This window comes from Myotis myotis, unplaced genomic scaffold (assembly GCF_014108235.1).
Source record: "Myotis myotis isolate mMyoMyo1 unplaced genomic scaffold, mMyoMyo1.p scaffold_m19_p_3, whole genome shotgun sequence".
NCBI classification, from domain to species: Eukaryota; Metazoa; Chordata; class Mammalia; order Chiroptera; family Vespertilionidae; genus Myotis; species Myotis myotis.
The window spans coordinates 171263147-171287445 of NW_023416335.1; the positions used below are offsets into that span (position 1 = coordinate 171263147).

Here is a 24299-nt window from a genome sequence, read left to right on the forward strand (position 1 = left end):
AAATGATTATATGGTTGACTAAGGAGTTTAATGAGAGCTTTGGAGACTTAGTGAGACTTTCAAGGATCTTAGTGAGAATTTTAAAGACATGAAAAACTACCAGTCAGAATTAAGCACATACTAACTGAAATAAAGAAAAATTTACAGGGATTCAACAGTAGTGTAGATGATTCCTAGAATCAAATCAATGATTCGGATTATGAGGAAGCAAAAAACACCCAATCAGAAGAACAAAAAGAAAAAAGAATAAAAATATATGAAGATGCTATAAGTAGCTCCTGCACAACTTTAAGTGTACTAACATTTACATTATGGGGGTGCAGAAGAAGAGAGAGAGCACTTTCCATTTTTTTTGTTCAGATGTTCACTTCTCAAGGAAGGCTTTCCCACCCCCAGCTCAGTTGTAAATCTTGATCACTGTGAATAACCATAGAAATGCCATTTTAGTAGTTCAGGGATAGACTTGTGACCCAATTCTGGACAATATGGGAAAGATTTCCTGAGAGCCTTCTGGGACGTTTTAAAATAGAACTTCCTTGGACAGTATTGGGCAGTGATGGCGAACCTTTTGAGCTCGGCATGTCAGCATTTTGAAAACCCTAACTTAACTCTGGTGCCATGTCACATATAGAAATTTTTTGATATTTGCAACCATAGTAAAACAAAGATTTATATTTTTGATATTTATTTTATATATTTAAATGCCATTTAACAAAGTAAAATCAACCAAAAAAATGAGTTCGTGTGTCACCTCTGACACGCTATGTCATAGGTCATAGGTTCGCTATTACTGGTATTGGGTCTGCATGCAATAGTTACTGCAGCCATCTTGCAACCACAAAAATGACAAGTCTGAGAATGAAGCTGGGTATGAGCCTTCCCAAGTAAAGAAAGAGGGGGATACTGGTCTTTGATTATATATATTTTTTAATATATTTTTATTGATTTTTTACAGAGAGGAAGGGAGAGAGAGAGAGCTAGAAACACCGATGAGAGAGAAACATCGATCAGCTGCCTCCTGCACATCTCCTACTGGGGATGTGCCCGCAACCCAGGTACATGCCCTTGATCAGAATCGAACCTGGGACCTTTCAGTCCGCAGGCCGACGCTCTATCCACTGAGCCAAACCGGTTTCGGCTGATTATATTTTTGAGACACTGATTTCTCTAAGGTCTGAAGGCCACCTATCTCTCAGGCAATTCTGAATGGAGAGTTTGTTACTGACAGCTGAAAATATTCTAATACATACACAATGCTCATCTATTTAAATTATTCTTTAATTAGATGTAATGAATCCTTGTTTCCTACTCTATTAACGTTGTAATTTGCCAACTTTGGGCAACACTAACAACCATCTGCTATCTCTATTTCTGTACTCAGGCTGGTATGTGTTGCAGATAGTACATAATTATGCCAACTGGTTCTCTGACAAATTTCTTATCTGACCTCAGCTGGTTTCTCAGTTTTGCTAGATGGTTTTTTAAAATCTATCTCCACCTGGCTTCACTTGGATAGATATAGCATGAACTAGCATGCCAAAATTGGAACTCCTAACTTTTCTTTTCCAATCATCTATTTTCAGTAGATGATTCTGTTAAAGTAGATAATTCTGTTGGCCATGTTAATAGATGATTTTGTTGGACAATCTAAATTCTTCAAGTTATGCCAAATACTTTTTCACACCCTTATGAAATCATCAGGAAACATTGTTGGGTCATCTTCCAAATAAATTCTGACTATAACTACTTCTTATTTCTTCTATGTGATCACAATAGCCTTTTGTCTTCTAACTACCCTCCCTGTTTCAGAGATTCAGAGATTTTGCCCACCATTCATGAGATTCCTACTTTCTTCCAAAGAAAAACTAGAATAAGACTTCTAAAATATAAACCTGATCATGTCACTTCCTACCTTAAACTGTTTTGATGGATGGCTTCTCATCCCATTTAAAGAAAACTCTGAAGTCCTTAACAAGGACCTATAAAAACCTTAAGATTCAGGTCCCATCTACCTCTCCAGCCTCATTGTATCCACACTCCCCATCGCTTACTCAGCCCCAGTCACACTGGTCACCCAGCTGTTTCTTGAACATCTAAGCAAGCACCTGGTATGTGTTCTAGTAGAAATAATTCTTCTTTCAGATAAACTACATGGACCATTCCTTCACTTCATTGAATTATCTTTCCCACTGTTATCTCATCAGAGCAGGCTTTTGCGGCTGCTCTTATTGAAAACCTGGGCCCTACCGAGTCCTTTTCCATCACTCCCTACACACCTTCCTCTGCTTTACCGCTTCCCTTTCCTCAGTTACCCTCAGATATTGTCCCTATCAGACAAAATATTACATTATTACAAAAATGATTAATTGATTCTGCCTCTTCCCTTTAGAATTTAAGCTCCATGAGGTTTGCTTAAAGAAATAAGACTTTTAACTCCACTATTTTATGGATGTCTTTCTCTTTAAATTACCAAGAAGTTATGAGCTGAATTTTGTCCCCTCAAAAATTCATGTGTTGAAGCCCTAATGCCCAATACATTAGAATGACTGGATTTAGAGAGAGAGTCTTTAGTTAAAATGAGATCATTAGGGTGGGCTCTAATCCAACATGACTGGTGTTCTTATAAGAAGGGGAAGTTACGCCATAGATATACACAAAGGAAAGACCACATGAAGACATGTAGAGAAGATGGCCAGCTACAAGCCAGAGAGAGAGGCCACAGAAGAAGTGAAACCTGCCGACAACTTGACCTCAGACTTCCGGAATTGTGAAAAAATAAATTTCAGTTATTTAAACCATCCAGTCTGTGGTACTTGGTTATGGCAGCCCTAGCAAACTAATATAGACCTTTCACATGCCAAATTCAATACCTTTCTTTAGTCCTTCACTTTTTAAATCCCCTTTTAACTTTTACAAGTTTGAAATAAATCATGCAAGTTAGCATATTTAAAAATATAATTAAAAATAACAAGAACAACAGCCTACCTGTATACTTTCCATCCAGGCAAAGAAATAACATTGTTATCACCCTATAAGCTTCTTCCCGGTTGCCCTCTCCCCACTGCCCAGTCACAAGGCAACACTGTAATGAATTGTGTGTTGATCATTTTTTGCTGGTGAAGTTCTACTTATGCCATATATGTACCCCATTTTTGTGGTATGGTTAGTTCCTATCTAAGACTACTATGTATATTAATTTATCTATCTATCTATCTATCTATCTATCTATCTATCTATCTAGGCTGTTGTACAATATTAGAAACTCAAAAACAATTTTGGTTTTTGAAAATGCTTACAGAGGAGATATTTGCCAAATTAGTTATGTTAATATTGCATTTTAATCTGATAACATAGGAATTAAAAATAAACAATTTCAACTACCTTCCTGTTATCTTTATACTGTACTACTTAGACATTGGAGAGAGGAACATGTGAGTAATAGAGTTAAACATCTATCGGTTCCACATAAAAAATGGTTTCCTAGCCCTTCCACTTCTGCTACTGGGCCGAAGAGGACAAAGGGAAAACACAAAATGTGTTTTTCATCAGTGTGTAAGTCAGTGGCTTTGGTTATATAGTTTAACTTAATAGCTTGGAGTTACCAAAAATAATAGGTTAAATGTTTATACTCCATCATCTGTGGTAACACCAGGATAAATTACAGATTTATTAAAAGACATAAAGTCAACAAAATGAATATATAGGAACTTTAAATCAAATGGTAAGATGCCTTACTTTTGTAGAACCCACCCGAGACTTCGCCACTGCCCTCTTTCCAGGCCATACCATCATCATCTTTAATCATTCTATGATAATAACCTTATAATTCATCTCCTTACATCTTACTCCCCTACATATATATTTTTCCACAATCACCAAAGTGATTTTCAAGTACAAATATCTTATCATGTTTTTTCTACATTGAAGGTTTCTGTTGACTACTGCCTGCTCTTAGGAAGAAGTCCAGATGCTAAAATGTCCTTAAAAGTCTCCCTTAATTTGACTAAAATATCTGTACTCTGTTTAAGACTAAAAAGAAATATAAAAGCTCAAAATGCGCACATTCATACATAAATACTGAAGTACATGTTTCTCTGTGGATATTTATTTATGACCAAGAATACTCACCAATCTGTATTGTAAAATTTGTAGTGAAGTTGTAATAAGTCAAATTAGTATATTAAAATTTATAATCAAAATACTGTGGCTACCTTCACATTTTTTAAATTAGGCTCACAACGTTATATAAAAACAAAAGATTATTAATAGGAAATATAGAACTTATTAGAGATAGTATGCTAATGGTGAAACATTTGCAGCGTTACATATGCCTTGATGTGAGCTATAAACATGTCATAGGGAATAATTTATTAAGACAGCAGATAACAGTGATCAGGTCAGAGAGAGTGGAGTTAAAGATTACCATGCCCAATAAATGTTCTGTAATATCTCTCACATTACGTCTTACTCTCTGTAAGAACCAACCTCGTGGATTAGCCCATGGCACAATACAAATCATGAGCCTAATGGGAAGTGCATCTACATTCTAGATATCTAAAAGATAGTTTAAGTTGCCCAAATTATTTTTAACTAAATTTTACTCTACAAAAATTCTAAGTTTACTCAAACATTATTTGTTAAAACCCTGTTCTGTGCAGATATGTACCGTAGGTGCTGGGGATTCAAAGGCTAAACAAGTAAAAAGGAGGTTGTTCTTGGATGTAATGTAATGGAGCTTACATTCAAGTAACAATGTCTTCATTCAAGAGAGTCAACAATATAAGTATACATGAATAGAGATTTTTAAATAGTAATAAATGTTATTAAGAACATAAAACAGTGATGCAATATGACAAAAAAAATAGAGCAGTGGGTGATCTTACATTGAAAGCCATATAATTCTACTCTGAAGAGATGACATCTGAGCACAAACAAACATGACAAGAATGAGACTGCCGTGCCAAGATCTGGAGAATTCCAGGCAGCAGCAAGAACAAGCACAGATGCTTCAAGGTAGGAGTAATGTTGGAATGTTCAAGCAGAGAAAGAAGGTTAATGGAGCAAGGGAAAAATCACTTACTTGAGGTGAGAGAGTTTGGTGGGGCCAGATTATATAGGGCACACTAGGTCACAGTAAGAAATTTAGATTTATTCTATAGCATTTCTTTCTGAGAGGAGAGTGATATGATTTGACTCCCTCCAGCTGCTGCATAGAGAATGGACTAAAGGAAGACAAAATAAGAAGCCCAGAAAATTTTAGAATTGCAGTTGGGCCAGTGGAGATGATTGTAATCTGGACTCGAAGGAATGTGTAAATATATAAGTGGTAGCACATTTTATGTATGTAAACTGTGCCTATGCATTGTGGGCAATCTATATTATAAAAAGCCGGTGGCAGTAATGCCGTAACGACATAATGACCAAACAACCGGTCACCAGGAGGTGCATTGATGGGTCTCGCGGCTCGGTGGGGGGCTGGGTCTCGCATGATTTTGCGCACTGGGCCTCTAGTAAATGAATATTTGTTGAATGAATGAATGGACAGCATAACTCATGTGAACATTAACCTAGCAATGTATTTTTGTAATTTCCAAATTTTCTAAAATGACATGATATTTAAACTAAAAAAGTTTCAATGTAAATTTTTTAAATTTACAAGAAAATCTAAAATTTCCATTTGTATTTCCATGTTTTTCTCACTATAAGATAATTTAAACAATTTACAAGTAAATCCAAATTATTAAAAATTCTAGAATGGTACCATTCACCAAATATCTAGTATTTCCTAATGTTAATTCTACAGTTTCTTTATGCAATTATGGTCAGACTAAAAAGTATGGCATTGTATTAAAGGATATTTTATTAGTTTAATATGCAAATATTCATTATTTAGATATAAATCATGACATTTCAAATCAACTTTTTTTGAAGTTAATTATTCTTGTATTTCAGTTTCTCATAAAATTTTCAAATTAACATCAGTTTTTATTCTGTGTAATTAAGCTACATTATCCATCCAAGGTGAGAAAAAGTATTAAAATTTAAATAAATAATAGAGTTCTACAAATCCTAAAAAGGGAAGAAATCACTAACTCAAATATGTATTTTGAATTAACTAGTGCTCTGAGAAAAGTATTTTTTCAGAGAAAGAATAGATATGCAGACAGAGAGATGATAAAGGAATCATGATTTACTCTCTTTTTACTTTACTACTATATTAATATGTGCAAGACAAGAAAAAGGAGGTTAGAAGAATATTAACAATAGTCCAGTGAATTTCCTTTTGATATAAGAGAAGTTTGTTCATTATTATCTATTGCCCTAGTATTATGTCTCATTTTAATACATTATAGTATTTTAATTATGCTTTAACACCCAGATAATAATCAACAAGTATGTGGTATGTTGCAAATTTACCTTTGTGACTCGGAAGGAAAGAAATGTCAAGCTTCAGGACATCCTTGACATTTCAAATCACTCATATTCATGTGAATATCAGTCCTACCTTTACTCTTGGGAATCCGTGTAGCCTAGAAACTTACAAGTACCCAAATGAAATGGGTCTTAAATGACTGGCTTACCTGAAATTTTGACTTGAGACACCACTCCATCTCCTCCATCACTGTGTGCACGCACTTCCACAACATACTCTCCATCCCTGGGGATTGGAACTTCTATGGAGTGTTTATGAGTTGAATACAGTTTGCCATCATGCTGGCCATCAGGTCTATAGAGTACCTGAAGAAGTCCCAAAATATGTAAAATTAATAAAGTGGTACCAAAGAGTGAATGTCCTAAACAGAATATTCTTACACTTTTATTAATAAAATTAGTCCTAGGGTAGCTATATGTAATAATTTCTGGAAAATTAATGTTATTTTGCATTCATATAAATCAATTTCACCTGTGTTTTAGGATTATCCATGAGAATGTGAATTTTTTTAGATGACCTAAAATAAAGATTGTGAAGAATGTATTTTTTAAAGGAAGTAGTACAAAAAGAGGGCTCTTTCAATAAATTGAAGTAGTCGGAAAAATTGCTTCACAATTTAAGACGTTTTTCACAATATTTCTAACATTTAGTATACAATGAAAAATGCGATAGGGTGTGATATAGAGGATATACAGAAATAATATTTTTCTCTTTTTGTTCGTTTATAGATGGCAACTCAATACATCAAAGAGTTCGCTGTGTGCTGGGAAACTCTATCTTAATCATTGTGGAACAAAAGTGGATTCTTTCTGTCTCTGTTCTTCAGGCATGATTATTCTAACAACTCTATACTTTCAAGCAGTTATTTTATCCTGCTCACTTGATGCATCATTTTCTTAGACTGCACTGAAGACCTTTTCTCATTTCAAAATTTATCATAGCAATGTGTCATCTGATACTGTTACACAGCTAGAATGAGAAAACTGAATGGGTTTTGCAGAAACAGCAAAAAGTCCAAAAACCAGTCCTCTTTGTAAGAATGAAGCTTGTGGGGGGAATACTCCAATAATCTTTTATCTACCTTATATCCTGTCACTGTAGATTCATTTGATAGTGCGACCACATGATCCCAGGTGATTATGTACCTTGAACCAGACCTTATGGAACTGATGATTCTTGGCGGCTGGCTTGGAGCTGTGAAAAGTAATAATATGCAATTGACCATCACCATTTCCAGCTTCAGTTCTGCAAGCTGCATTGTGTCAGGAATTATAAGGCTGATGCTAATAATGTGACAACAGCAACAGCTAATTTTGATGATTGCTTCCTATATGGCAGGCACTATGCAAAGCACTTTGTAACCCATGGTCCTGTGAGGTAGATAATATAATTTTTGTCATCCTCTCATCATCCTTCACTTGAGTTTCTTTTTGAACCAATCTTATGAAACTGCTGCTCTCAAGGTTATCAATTATGACCACTGGGCCAATTTTCATGGCAATTTTTTTATTTAATATTTTTGAAGCATTTTACAGAATTGACCTTCTGATTCCTTCTTGAATCTATTTTTTTTCTTAAATTCATGATCCTTTAATGTCTGTTTCTGCCTCCTACCTCTCTGGCTGCTCTTTCTCATCACCATGCTTTGCTGGCTCCACATTCTCTGCTCAATTTTTACATGTTGGAATGACATAGGACCTGATCCTGAGCACCCTTCTCTCCTCTATGAATCTTCCCTAAATCTTACATCTGGGACCATAGCTGTATGTACTCACAATTCTATCTCTAATCTTTGTCATAAGCTCTAAACATATATGTGCAACTGAAGATCTCTACTTTAATGTATCAAAGTCTTCTTAAATGTAATAAAATCAAGATGGGATATCTGTAATGTACCCCCAGATGTGCCTCTCTAGAAGTCTTTCACAATTAAATCCCCAGTTTCTCAAACAAAAATCTAGTTATTCAGTTTTTCATTTCATTCATTGTCAACATCCAAACAAGCAGCAAGTTGTCAATGCTGCCTGCAGAAAATGTTCTATTTCTCCCTGTGATTACTTAGTTCTGACCACCACCATTTCTTTCCTTGACTACTAAAGTAACCTTCTGATTGGCTATTCTGCTTACACTCTTATCCTTCACTACCTACTGTCCATCTAGAACCCAGAATGATTTCTTCCAAACATGTTAGTTAGGTATTACTCTCAACTTTAAACTCTTCCAATGGCTTCTTATACTTAGGAATAACTCAAACTCCTTACTATGACCTACAAGGTCATTCATATTTTGATGCCAACATACTTCCCCTTCTCACCTCAGAACTTATATCCTGGCCCCATTGGCCTTTCTAGACTTAAAACATATCAAACTCTTTCCGCCTAAAGGCTTTGCACTCATTATTTTCTCTACCTGAAACAATCTCTCACCTCCCGCAGCCCCAGTATTCACATAGTGGGTCCTTATTATTACTCATATCCAAGCACCAATGGCATCTCTCAAAGAGGCCACTCCTGACCACCCAATGGGAATTTGGTTCTTGCCCAAATCAGTTTCAATTTTATCATCTGTTTATCCACTTTATTGTCCTATCATCTGACATTATCATATTTATTTGTCAGAGATTTAGTTTTATTTTTGTTTTGTTTTACTCTTTCCTTCCAATTGTTGGTAATCCCATGAGAAAAGACTATAAGACTAGTTTGATGTCTTCTGTATCCTCAACACCTAGAACAGTGCTGGGCACTTAGCATACTTTGGATGAATAAATAAATGGAAAAAAGAACAAAGAAGTAAATGTTCCTTTCACAAATTTGAAAACTGAGGTTTAAAGATGTGAAGTAATTTGTCTTATCATCACACATTTCTTTGTGTGGCAGAAACAGATCCAACACCCATGTGTGATACCAAAGTCTGGCTCTTACCACCATGCTCTTTTAGAAGTTTCTTTTTTTCCAAGTAAACTTCATAAATTTTTAAAACTATAATGCTAATCACATCTTTGATTAATTGCAAAACTCCCTGAATAGAAATTCTCCTATTTGAAATATTCAACTTGATTCAAGAGATATCAAGGTAAAGCCAGAGAGATGAGAATGACCAGATCATCTGAACAGTGATCATCTGAACAGTGATCTTGTTGTATGAACAATGAGAGCATGTGGTGATAAGGGAGTAAATGTAGTGCCACAGCATTTGTACTCTGCAATGATGAACATTTGTAAGTCAACACAAAGAAGAAAAAAGATGCAGAATTTAATTTGTTTCATGCTGTTGATGTATTTCTATGAAAATAAAGTTTGAAATAATAACAGAATGAATAAAAATTAGTTATCTAATGGTGGAAAATTTTGAGGGGCATCGTTTCAAAGGGAGGTTCTGTAATTTTATTTCTAAAATGGAACATTAATGTATAAAGGCATTCCCCATATTTTTTCATCATTGACATTAACTATCCATGTTTCTTTAATTTTTTTGTGTGATTTTAATAAAAAAAAGAAAAGAAAATCAAATGTGCTAAGACTGCTAGCTAATAAATTTCTCTCAAATGTACCTTCATCATGATGGAACCGATTGGTAGTTTTTGACAAGTCTAAAATGCAAATGTTCAGACTCACGTGCTTTCTTGGTGAAGGTCTCAATCATCTCACTGGGAGGCCCACACCCGGCACTATTGCATGCCCTGACGTCCACAGAGTACTGGGTGTCCGGCAGAAGGTTCTCCAGCCTGGCCGAGTACTCTTGGCTGTTGACTTGAACTCTGTGTGCAGCTGCTTCTTTGTCATGAGCTGACCAGTACCGAATCTGCAAACATTCAAGTTGAGTAACAGTTTATCATGATGCAGACACTTAAATTGTGAAAAGTTCTTTTCAGCTGACTCTGTCACTATTGATGCCAACCATTATATTGTCAAATATTTCTTAGTGCTATTTACAATTCTAACAGTCTTAGACCATAGCAAGACTTACAATGCAGATGATTAAACTTGTCAAAGAAAAATCAAAAGCTCATATGATTGCTTTAAATAGTCCTACAATGACAAAAATAAAACAAAACCCACAACAATATCTGCATAAGGTTTACCTTCGAAATGTAAAATCTTTCTGTGGAGGCATTTGCCACAATAATTTTTATCATCTATTTCCTGCTTTATTTCTGTTCACATGACTTCAAATTTGTTATGAGCCATTGATAAAGCAGTTTGACAGTAACACAACCTTTTCTGACAAAAATAATCATCATGTAGCCTAGAACACACCAGTGATATAACTTCCTGCTATCTCATTTCAGTAGCAGGAGTATATTATTTATTTTGAACCTGCATAGATGCCAGATATGAAAGAAATATTATACTTAACAACTTGAATAGATGTAGAGGTTATTTACCTTTAAAATAATTTTTTAAAATTCTATCCATGGTGTGATTAGAAATGATTACTTTTACCAACCAAAGTATCAATGACAACCTTCCTTGTCTCTTAAAGTTTAAGTAAAAGTAAGTTTTCATTATAATTTTAATTTTCATTATAATTTTCATTCTTCAAATAAGATGTTTCCTTGGTCAGAAATCTATAATTATATCTAAGTTATAAGTAAAAGGAAAAGTCATTTATAAGTATACTAGTATTTGACAGATTTTCAGTGCCCTGTCTATAAAACAATGGCATTTTAATTTCAAAATTAAGCAAAGTGACTTACAAATAATATCTAACATTTATATAATCCTGAACTTTTCATTTACATAAAACATTTGAAACCATTATAAAATGGAACTGGATGGCTCAAATTCACCTGGTAACAAAGTGATGTTTATGTGTAGAATGAACACTTCAGAACAAAGGCTAGCTACTAATTGCTTATTGGTTTCTTTGCAGTCTTTTTATTTTGTTTACAATAGTATTTTCTGATCATAGTATTTTGATAGAAGCTCTTTGACATTTCTGTCATCTGACCAAGAGGACGGCCAGGGCCGAGGACTGGAATTGCACCAAGTGGCTCCAGAGGCAGAACTTGGCTGGCAGAGAAAAGGCTTCCTCAGGAGGGGCCCTCTGGAGAAGGCATGCCTTTCCTGGGGCCGGAAGTGCTCAGGTAGTGACTACACTCATCTGAGGAGGAGGAAGACAGCCTATATTTTAGTGGACATTTGAACGAGGTGATACATAGGCTTCTTCCACTGCCTGACTAAGAAATAAAATGAACATTTACATTTCTAATAAAATGCCAGGTACTGCATAGGCTCATCCACCTATAAAATCTTCTCAATAAACCTAGGATGGCAGTGTTCACTCTGTTTTATAGCAAACAAAACTGAAATCCCTGGGGTGCATCCATTTTTACATGCATGCTTGTTGACTGAATGTGTACCACATTTTGAAGTCTTCATTCCATGATAACATTTTTTTTCTATCCAGTTTGAGAGGAGGAGCTTTTAACCTAGATTCATATAACAACAGCCATTTCTAATGAATACTATGCACTAAAATGAGTGATAAAATATTTCTGCCATCGCATCCAAAATTCCATGGGGCATTTTGGCAATGCAAAAGGAAAGAATCCTAATTGATATTTATTTCCCAATTAAAAAGTTTATATTCTGATTATTGTCTGCCTTCATTGATGCCAATGTATTGCTTCCAACCTCATATTTAGTTTATACTCTGCCTGTTGGAAGTTATAAGACAATATATAATCATCTGGCATGTTTTTAACAAAGTAAAATATACATTTAGCACTTTGACTAAATGAGTGAGTTATATATTAAATAACATTTTTTTTCTCTTTTTTATCACTTAGGAGGGAATCCATATAATAAAAGCCTAAGCGACCGTTACACGGAATGACCAGAATGGCCAGGAGCTGCCCCCTGGTGGTCAGTGTGCTTCCACAGGGGGAGCACTGCTCAACCAGAAGCTGGACTCATGGCTGGTGAGCAAAGTGGTGGTGGCAGGAGCCTCTCCCGCCTCTGCAGCAACACCAAGGAGCAATGAGCCGAGCAGTAAGGAGCAGTGAGCAGGCCGGCAGTAAGGTGTGAGGTGTCCTGGACTGCCAACTTAGGCCCAATCCCAACAGGGAGTGGGCCTAAGCTGGCAGGTAGACATCCCCTGAGAGGTCCCGGCCTGTGAGAGGGTGCAGGCCAGGCTGAGGGACCCCCCCCCCCCCCAGTGCATGAATTTCATGCACCAGACCTCTAGTAGTAATATAAATGAAGAAAAAAAATCCTATGGTCCAAAATGGCGTTCAAACTCCAAATATTGATGTCTTCTCTCAAGATACCTTGGACTTGATTATTATAAGGGCTTGTAACATCTGGTGAATTTCTCTCCCCCATTTCTTTTCTAATAGCTGCAAATCTAGTTGTCAGCTTAATAAGTTATGAATATTGGGTCTTCTCAGCCTGTGCCTCATTCTACTCTCTAAACTTCAGCTGAACTCTTTAGAAGATTAACTAAAGGTATGTTGAGATCGACTCAAATCATAACCTACAGCACCAACAAAGAAAAAGAAAAAAACCTTCCTGTCAGTTGTGAGTTCATAACTAAAAATGTGGGTGGGTTCTGTGGTTACCTTTCAGAATCATGGCTTTGAGAAAGCCAGGTTATAACACTTTATTTGATCATGCTTCAGTATCTATGTTAACACGCAGAGAATATTTATTTAGTGCCTACCATGTGCCCAGCACTGTTCTGGCACTGAGAACAAAATACACAAAAGCCTGCCCTTATGAAACAAATATTCCACAGACAGATGAAGAAGGGAAGAACAAGAATTGAGAGGACAAGCTGTCAGGGGCAAGGGGGGCGCAGCTTACTGCCTGCAGCTCCAGAAGGGCACTGAGTATAACATAAAAATGTCTGTGGTTTGGCATAAAGCCTTGAACTTTGAATCAGATAATCTGAGTTTAGACCCTGCTCTGAAGCTTTTCATTAGTGTTGAGGCAAGTCATTGAATTTCTTTAGCATCCATTTGCTCATTTGCAAAGGTAAGATGATGCCAATATTTTCTTAATTTTCACTATGCTTAAAAATGTGAGATGACTTCACTTTTCTTACACAACAAGTCTAATTTTTAGTTCTGTATCAAAGACCCCAACTATCATTGTAGCTTCAATTTTTTTCAGGTTTTACTCCCTTTGACTAAAACAAGTTCCCTTTCTATCTGGTTAATACCTATTGGTCCTTTAAGAACAGCTCAAGGGAAGTTTTCTTTAGGATATTTTGCGTGTTACCAATTTTCTGTTTTCATAGGTAACATATGAGACTCCTAGTGGGTATTTTATAATTCTTTCCTTTGGAAGTAGAACTATTGAGCCAAATAGGATGAAGAATTTAAGGATGCTTTTATGAATTACCAAAATGTTTTCCAAAATATTTAAAATTTGCTTTTATGAGAATGTTTGCCTTAACCATGGGTGCTATTATCTTAGATTTTATTTTGGCTAATTGTTTGTCAACACGTAGGACTCTACATCTCTCCTAGATAGGAACCTCTGCTTTACTACTAGCAATTAGTTTATAAATGCCCAACATATTAAACACAAGAGGTATAGTGGTAGTTGCCATGTACATCAATGGGACACAAAACATTGAAGGATGAAACGTCGATATATTCATTTAGCTTGATAAAAATGGAACTCACCTGATAGCTTTCCACTATTTTATCTACAACATGCTCCCAATGAACAGATATCTCAGAAGATGATAGGACTTTTACGCCTACTCCTGTTGGGGCTTCACTGGGAGCTGAAATTTGATGAAAACATTATATTCATATAAAAGATGTCTATATTATAAAGTTCATATAGCACCATATGCATTTTAATATTTTAAATAGGTTTAATATTTCCAAAATAAAATAGTTCCAATAATTTCTTTACCTCTTTCTCTATTTTTCTAATGTTTATTTTATGGTCATCGGTGACACATGCACACAGATATTCATATATACAAATGTGAATGTAGACATACATATATATATACACATACAAATACACATGCACAGACACTTTTATAAAATAAAAGCTTCATGGATTTCTCTGATATCTGTGAGCAAGAACAACACTATTTTTTTAAAATTTTTTCCAAGTAACCTGCTTAAGAAAGGCTGTGGATGCAAATTAAAATTCATTATATTTAGCTTATTAACTCTACATGATCAAAAACAGGAAATTTGGTGTTCATTATAATTAATTTTCAGCTTTCTCATACTTTCTACTTATATGAGCTAAAGACACATAGCAATACCGCCCTCTTTCTCTTTTATGTTTCAGCTATTTTATTTTTTAGATCCTTTCAACAAGTTGCGACATCCACTGCTTCATGGGCTCGAGGAACTTTTGTAAACCTAATCTTTTATCTGGGCATCAAGTCAAATATGTATCAAATCAGCCTCTGTTCAATAAAGAGGAAAAAAGTAATTGACAACCCTTATGAAACGTACACAATGAAACTAAGGAAAACTTTAAGCAGGAGTGATCAATTTTTATTGTCTTTTATTAACAAAGCATAATCCTCTTTTATGTTAAAAATGTCCTGCATAAGAACACTGTTAACTTTCCAAACCAAGATAAATATGTAGTACTGTGATTAATTTCTTAGTAGTCAAAAACAATAAAACGATGAACACGTACAAGTTTCGACGCATGCAGGTTTTATGAGACTCGTGAAACATTTAGGAGAGAAATATATTTTATACAGATAGCCATGTCTGAAGAGATGACAAGAATAGGGTTTTGCCCGATTACTTTAACATCAAATAAAGCAATAAAAAATTGATGTTGGGTGGGAACATAACTTGTAAAAATGCTTTCTACTTCTTTTTTCTCTGTGACATGTATTCATGCTGTTTAAACTATTAACATTGTGCCATTATATTTCTGCTGAGTCAGAACAAGCCTAGAGAATGTAAGTTCTTACTCAGGATTAAAAAGTCCTGAATTGATTATAAAGTTAAATCATTTCTGCTTTTTGTTCTTTCTATGTATTTAGTTAACTAACTGAAAGAAGTACATGTGTTTATACAGACACACATACATACATATATGATTGCCTTACATGTTTGTATTGGAAGTAAAAATCATGAGATGATTTCAATACATATCAATTAGAGACAGTATTTGTATTTTTATCCCTAAATAGACTTCTAAATTTTTTATCATTTCAAGAAAAAAATTTCAACTGGCGTTCTGACTTCTTTAGCATAGATTTATGCATAGGTTCCCTTTAATAAAATTCTAGCACTCTACTGTAATAACAAAAACTTATATAAATGTTGCAATTGTACAGATTTATTTAAAAGGGGGAAATTTTTACCAAAAAACTGTTAAGGAACTTCTAAATAGGAAATCTCATGAATGCATAGACATACTAAATTTCCAATCAAGTATGGAGAATTTCTGATTGTAAAATTATAATCAGAGGGCCAGGAACAGGGGTCTAAGCCAGCTATTTTGATGGAGATATCCTAACTACCATAAACATGATAAAAAAATGAAAAAAAGATTTTGCAACTTTCTTGTCATTGATGTGGAGAGATTCACATTTTAATTTGGCTCAAAATAATACTCATTCACTACATGTATAGTGTCATAAAAATCTCCTAATAAGTAAGGTCCAAAAGACAGCAAATGAAATGCCTACCAGAGAACTAGGTTCCTCCCCCTCTCCTTGCTGAGTTAGTAAGGTCTTATTTTTACCTACCGTCTTGCGCTGAATTAATGACGGCTATGAGGCTGTATGGTCCATCTCCTTTATTGTTGAAGGCCTTGACTTTGACTTGAAATGCAGTGAAAGGCCGCATGGTCTCATCTTTATGGACATATCGTCCAATATCTGGATTAGTAACCGTAACTTTTTTCCATTCGTCCCCATCAAATGGCTTAAATGCCACTATGTAACCGAAATTGTTGCCATAGTGGTATTCTCTTGACAAAGGCTAAATAGAATTTGAAATATTAAATAGGTTTACGCAATACATTTAACAAAAGGAAAAAATCCTATACCAATAATAAGAATAATAATGATACACATGGAAGCATGCTTTTTGTAAAAATAATATTCTTAGTTTATAAATTAGGGCTGTCTGAAAATACTAGGCTAAAACATCTGATGACTTCACTTTCCAAGTCTGCAATTCTTGGAACATTCTTGGGGGGGGGGGGCGGGTGTCCCACTCTGGGCCTTTGTACTTTTAGTTCCTTCTACCTTGTACCTAGGATGCTCTTGCATATGTCAGAAGATCTCCTCCCATACTTTCTTGAGGTAAAATTCACTTACTTGTTTTCCCTGGCCAGAGGATTGGCCATGTCCACGCTCTTTCTATAATACTCCACATCTCACGTCTCTGCTTTATTGTTTTCTCTCTTTAACTCTATCATGATATACTCCATGTATTTTACTTATTTCCCACTTTTAAGAGGGCAACGCTTTTATCAGTTTGATTACCTCTCTATCCATTGTACCTAGATCTAAACCTCAAGTAGTATCTATTCAATGAATGAATAAATTAATTTTAGAGTTGAAAGACAGTAATGGAACTCTGGAATATCTGTCTTGTAATCAAACAACAGAAACTGGCCAGAGGGAAAACAGACAGAAGGCAAAAGGAGCAAGGGCTAACATTGCACTCAGCGGTAGGAGGCTGGCTTTGGGACTGTATGACTCCAGTGCCGAAGTAAGTGTTCTGTTTTGCATTATTCTCTCAGAGTTTCTTCAATTGCCCAATAAAGAAGTCTGTGTTAACCCTGCCAGTTCATTATTTGTAAACACTGGATTATTGCTAATTCTAGAGAGTACTAATAATTTAGTCATCTTTAGCCAATAAGGGAAATGTGCAAATTGCATATTTATAATTTTTTTAATCAGAAAATCCAACTTCAAATGTCTCAAGGAAAATTCTTAAATTAAATACAACATAGCTGCTTGAATATACCTATGCTTAACATGAATACATAAAAATATAAAAAGTTCAAAAGGTAGAAGAAGTTGTACCTGGCTGTACAGTATACAGTTGACCCTTGAACAACATGGGGGCCAGAGGTGCTGACCCTCTGGTTCAGTAAAATATATGCATGCAACTTTTGACTCCCCAAAATCTTAACTACGAATAGCCAATGTTGACTGGAAATCTTACCAATAATAAACTATTGATTCATACATATTTTGAATGTTTTATATTGTATTCTTTAAAAAAATGAGCTAGAGGAATGTTATTAAGAAAATCATAAGGAAGAAAAAATACATTCACTGTATTTATTGAAAAACTGTGCATACCAGTGGACTTGGGCAGTTCAAAGCCACGTTGCTCAGGAGTTACTTATAGACATCCTGAAACATGACCCCAAGAATATACAAAATGTGATTTCAGATTATTAGAGTATATCAGGTATTGCCTAATATTACCATAACAGTTTAAATTTTTGTATTGCTAGTTCTCTACTTAGCTTATGTAATTAAAGGTATAGCGGGTCGCCGACGGAGCTTTCAAAAATTCCAGCCAGTGTAACTCAGTGTTTGAGCACTGACCCATGAATCAAGAGGTCACTAGTTAGATTCTCTGTCAGGGCACATGCCTAGATTTCAGGCTCGATCCTCAGTAGGGTGTTGCAGGAGGCAGCCAACTGATATTTCTCTCTCTTCGATGTTTCTATCTCTGTGTCCCTCTCTCTAAAATCAATAAAAACATATTTTAAAAATTAATGATTTTCAGGCCTTATTCCCAGAAACTTTATTTCAAATTTTTAGAATAGGATTTCTAATTCTGATATATATATATATTTTTTTTTTACAAAATCCCCATCTTATCCTAAAGCTGATATCCAAGAACATCAAGCCTTATTAAAAAAAGTAAGATGTTCTTAATTTTTTAAAAAAATTTTCTACACTTTTGTATGTTACATAGACACTAAAATTTACTTATAAATAATTTGAGATTTGGACAAGCAAAAGGCATTTTTTTTTCTAAATCTTACTAAAAATATGTGATTTAAGTGCCAAGTATAAAATCTGACTACATAGCAAAAAGTAAAGTCAGTTTTTGCTAAATATCTACTTTTATATAAATCAATTTGATTGATGGAAAGAATAATACCTGCCATTGTTCATGCAGTTTTTGAAATTCTTTAGAGCTTAGGTTGTATCATTTTACTATCTGCAGTGATTAAATCTTGAAAATATTTAATGAACACACGGAGCTAGATAAAATATGGTAGGTAGATACACGTCAGATGTCTATGTCAGACAAGGTGATGCTTCCCCACCCCAGCATCTCTCTCACTTCAAAATTTCAGCCAAGATGCATTATTTTTCAGACATTATCATCTCTGATGTGGAACTTCCCTTTGGGTTATAAAAATTCAATACAGCGTTTTTGATACCTCAATAAAACACACTTGGGAGACTTCTGAGGCTGATCTATCATGATTGATTGCACTTAGTGATCAAAGTATGTCTCAAGTGGGAAAGAAACTCCAATTAAAAAAAATAAAAACTCTTTAACCAAATCTTTGGAGTTTTGAATGTCCAGGGAAACTGTTATAATTTACAGTTGGGTTACCAGGTAACAATGAGTTAAAAAAAAAGTCTGGAATCAGATAGTTGAAAGTTGGTTTAATGTTTTAGCCAACAGTTCCCTCAGCATCAATAATCTATTTATGCACACTAAGCCATAGTAAGCCAGGTAAGATCTCACATATATTTAAGAAAACGGTATTTTATTAATTTACTTTGCTTGTGCTTTGGGCATTTTCTTTTATTTCAATTTATTTTAGGAAACAAAATGGGTTTGAGACTAAGTCCAGGTAAAGCAGCCTGTAATAAGTACAACTTGTTAAGACTCACCGCCCATGTGATGGTCAGCTCTCTGTTACTTCCTCCTCCACCTCCTACATCTGAAGGAGCCACATTAGGTGCTGAAACAAACAAGCAAACCACAAAATATAGAGGCTACGGAATGTCCTTCTGATGTTAGAGTTCTTATTCACTACAGAAACTGTACATTTTTTATTTCACTGGGAAAGACAAACTACACATGAGATCCACTCAATTATAATAACAACCAGAGGCCCAGTGCACAGATTCGTGCACTGGTGGGGCCCTTCAGCCTGGCCTGCATTCTCTCAAAATCTGGGACCCCTAGGGGGATGTTGGACTGCTGGTTTCAGCCCGATCCCTGCAGGCCCACACCAAGTGGCAGGCGGCTGGGGAAGAGCCCGAGCCTGGATTGGGCATTGCATTGCTCCCACTCATGCTGGGGAGAGGCTCACGCTGCTGCAGCTGCACTCGCCAGCCATGAGACCAGCGTCTGGTGCCCATTGGCGAGATGAGTGGCGCTCCTGCTGTGGGAGCGCACTGACCACCAGGGTGCAGCTCCTGCATTGAGCATCTTCCCCCTGGTTGTCAGTGCACATCATAGTGACCAGTCGACAGGTCATAACAGTTGCTTAGGCTTTTATATATAGATGCCTCACTGTATCTGTAATAACCTATTTTACTGCCCTGATAACAACTGATTCATATTAACTCATATTCTGAAGTTAAAGCTCTCTATGCTATAAACAAAGAACATGCTGTGCTGTATTTAATGAATAAATCAAATTTTGTGTTTAACTATACATACAAGTATAATGGTCACAGGCAAATACTCTCAAAAATAACCCTCAAGAGTAACTTATTATACTGCAACTTATTTAATTAAATATTGCCTTCACCAGGACAAGTCTTATTTTCCAAATCATTTCATTGCAATATTTTCTATTATAACTAATATTAACCTTTTTATTTAGAACAGAGCTAAATGTGCTAGTTTTCTGCAGGAAAGGATAACAAAGTAAATTTGTCTCCCCTATCTTCATTTAAATTTTTTTTTTTCTGTGTCCTTTCATTTAATATGATTTTGAAAGGTTAGATGTACTTTGTTGGAAAATATTTCAGAGCTCTTGGACTACTTAACAACTAACTGGTGTGTTAGTTTTATACTTCAATCTATAAATAACTGTTAAGAAATGGTGCATATGCACTAACATAGGATAATGTTCCCCCAAAATATCTGGAAATATTAGAAATCTAATATCATCCCTTGTGCTCCCACTTCCAATTCATAAAGCTCTTCTGGAACGTTTCCCCATCAGTGACCCCAACTCTCCCCAATCCATCCTCTTCTATCAAAACTTCAGTTTTCAGTCTCCCTACTTTACTCTTTGCAGTCTCTTCATCCTTAAAAGTCGTATTGTAATACTGCTTTATACTTAGTCTCCAAGCCATCACTAAACAGAAAATACGAATGAGTAGATTGTTTTTTTATTTTTTACTCTGTAATCATGTTTTAACAACCCACAACCTGTTTTCCATGTCATATTTCTAAAATTGCTCTCCCCCCAAATCACAAAATTGCTTATAACTGCAAGTTCAATGGCCTCTTCTTTGTTTTTCTCCGACAACTTTCTCCTTAAAAGTCCTTCAGGGTAGGTGCTGCATTTTACTGGGTTTGTATACTGCATTTCACTGTAAGCTGTATTTCATTGGATTTGCATCTAATTGGAGATGTATAGACATTAAGCATAGTTGTCCCTGCCCTTGAGGTACTTGGAGACCAGCTACCCAGCTACATCGATGATGTCTGTGTTTCTACAGGGGACATACATTTTCCTGCACATATGGTCTGGCTCCAATCTGAGATATCATTCCCAGATTTGTTAACATTAAAAAAAAAAGAAACATCAGTTCTCTTTTGAGTCTCCAAATGCCTCCCATATAGGAAATAGTCACACTTCCTCAGAGTACTCAAAGCAAGTTGTTCATTTACCCAATTGCAAACCCTAACAAATAATTGTGATTCAAAGATAGATACTTCAAAAGTTCACCTAATATTAGCCACATAAATTCCCTGGTGAAGTATATACATTAATTTTTCATACACAAAATGCATGTGTTTCCTTAGACTTATAAAATTATATCATGATTTCCTTTTCTGATGGAGAAATTTATCTGAAGTTGGAGAGATTTTAATACTTAACTATCACCATATGAGTGGTAGAAATGAAATTAAATTCACAGATGTTAAAAGATAATTTCCTTGTAGCACTTTAGATAAAACTCAGATTGAAGGCTGGGATATTAAACTTCTAGAAATGCTCTGAACCCCATAACTCATATTCTGAAGTTAAAGCTCTCTATGCTATAAACAAAGAACATGCTGTGTTGTATTTAATGAATGAATCAAATTTTGTGTTTAACTATACATACAAGTATAATGGTCACAGGCAAATACTCTCAGAAATAACCCTCAAGAGTAACTTATTATACTGCAATTTATTTAATTAAATATTGCCTTCACCAGGACAAGTCTTATTTTCCAAATCATTTCATTGCAATACTTTCTATTTTAACTAATATTAACCTTTTTATTTAGAACAGAGCTAAATAATGGAGTATATTTACATTATATTGAATATTTCTTTTTCCATTTTAAAATGTTTATCTTAAGCTCTTTTTAACATCCTTCGAATAACTTTCTCAAGATTGATTTTCTCTTCAAAAGTTACCCATTGAACTCAGGATGCTTAAGTAAGATAAGCAAAAGCACAGAAATAAAAGTAACTATATGTCTTAATAAAGTGTTTTTATATCTGTCTCGGATAAATTATTGACAGTTTCCTCCGTTTAGCTTTGAATGTGCAGTTGGAGTCTTAGCTGCTAAGGGACGGTGCTCCACAGGTGGAACTGACACGTAGCCTACACATCTGACATGAGTCTGAGGAGAGAGCAGCTCCACGCTCCACATTAGCCTCCGGCCCTGCAGGACCAGGAGGGCTTGGCCAAGTAGGGATTCCTTTCAGGGAAGTAAATCATCAGAAGCACAAAGAAGCTTATTTAACTTGGGGCTTCAGGGTATTTAGCAGTGAACAAACTAGACATTCTCTTAACAATAAACCATTGAAGAAATTTAAACAAATATTTAAGAAAAATACAGAATTACTGAATTAATCATGAATAAACAATATTTATAATTGTACTGTGAAAGGTTAAAAATAGTGATGTTTTTTAACTTGTCCTTTTGCCATGATTTTAGTCTAACAAGTGATCCCCTAACGCTGTTTGTAAGAGTGCTGCTATATTTCAGTCATACGTCTAAAATATATCTTAAAAGAAAATCAAGCCAATGCCCTGACTGGTTTTCTTCTTTTTTTTCCCTATGGAAAGGAACGAATGCTGCCAATTTTACTGTTAGATTTGAATGCTTAAATAATTTGAATATAAGTACAATAGTCCTCCATTATCTATTCACTTTCCTCAGTTTCAGTTGCTGATGGGCATTTGCAGTGTGAAAATATTACATGGAAAATTCCAGAAATAAACAATTTGTATTTTATTTTGTTTTTTACAATTTGTAAGTTTTAAATTTTGCTCTGTTTAAAACTCTTATTTAGTGTGCATAGTGTGTAGTGAGATAAAACCTCTTGTTGTCCTGCTAGGACGTTAATCCTCCCTTTATCCAGTGTAAACACACAGTATATACCACCCGTCCACTAGCCATTTAGTAGCCTTCTTGGTTATCAGACTGTAGTGGTATGGCAGTGTTTGAGTTCAAGTAACCTTTTATTTATTTTTTTTAAAGAGACTCAAAATTGTCAGATAAAATGCTCTAGAGTCTAGAAAACCAAGGGGAGTAAAGTCTTACATTTGCTGTTTTTCTGTCTTTAAATATATATTATTTTTGAAGAGGTATTAATAGTCAAATGAACTATGTAATATTTGTATATTTAAATGAGCACAAATCTTTTTTAATTCTTATGATCTCCTGGTCTGATGGTGGAACACATTGTTAACACACCAAATGTGTCCATCCTGTTAACATCAGTTCTTTTCAATAGTAGTTAAAAAAATATACAGGCCAAGATAGTTCACAATAATATGAATGTCTTAGGAACTTATCAGGCTGAAATTTTAAGTTTGTTTGTTTATCTAGTCTTCATTCTCAAACAGAATTTTTTAAAATTTATTTCACATCTCTTTTTACAACATATTATTTATTTAAATTACAGTTTACATTCCTTTTTACTTCTACACATAATTTTGAGCAGCAGTTATAAACACTGTGCTGTATTAAGCACAAAAGATAACGAGTAAAACCTGATTCTAGTCTTGAAGAAGCTTTCTTTTAGAATAAATTAAATATTTACAACTAATTTTAATTCAATCTAAAAAAAATCCCTAATTCATATAAGTTTCCTCAGTGAATGAAGCCCAGTTTAATAAAAGCCTCATTTAGAACTTAGAAATGATTTTTGCACACCACACCTAATTGGATATTTAGATCAACACTTTGGAATAAGTACAGTTGACTCTTGGACAACATGGGTTTAAAGTGCCTCTTTTTAAACATTAATATATATATATATATATATATATATATATATATATATATATATATATATATATATATTTCAGAGAGGATTGGAGAGGGAGAGAGAGATAGAAACATCAGTGATGAGAGAGAATCATCAATCGGCTGCCTCCTGCACGCCCCTACTGAGGATTGAGCCCACAACCTGGGTATGTGCCCTGACGGGGAATCAAATTGTGACTTACTGGTTCATAGGTCGACATTCAACCACTGAGCCATGCTGGCTGGGCTGAATCACTTCTTTTAATCTATTTTATTACTAACTAGAGACCCAGCATGTATGAAATAGTTCACGAATAGCTCGCTTCTGCTTGCCTCCTTTGGCTGCCTGCCCATCGCTGCTGGTAGCTCCCGCCCCATCCTCCACCACTTGTAGCTCTCTGCGGGGTAGTAGCTCTGCCCTGCAAGTATCTCACGCCTCACCCCGCCTGCTACAAGAGCCTTTGCTCATTTGGTAGTGATGCCATTAGG

At 35.1% G+C, this 24299-nt stretch overlaps 1 protein-coding gene across 3 annotated transcripts in view; it reads right to left on the bottom strand.

Moving 5' to 3' along the window:
* CNTN1 (contactin 1) overlaps positions 1 to 24299 on the bottom strand; it is a 269218-nt gene that overhangs the window by 24217 nt on the left and 220702 nt on the right. For all 3 annotated transcript variants that reach the window (XM_036299990.1, XM_036299991.1, XM_036299992.1), the window contains 6 exons: positions 19265 to 19335; positions 16127 to 16361; positions 14067 to 14170; positions 10048 to 10234; positions 7515 to 7627; positions 6582 to 6738 (listed from right to left, as the gene is read on the bottom strand). In XM_036299990.1, coding sequence (XP_036155883.1) covers positions 6582 to 6738; positions 7515 to 7627; positions 10048 to 10234; positions 14067 to 14170; positions 16127 to 16361; positions 19265 to 19335 — 867 coding nt within the window. The remainder of the gene's footprint in view (positions 1 to 6581; positions 6739 to 7514; positions 7628 to 10047; positions 10235 to 14066; positions 14171 to 16126; positions 16362 to 19264; positions 19336 to 24299) is intronic.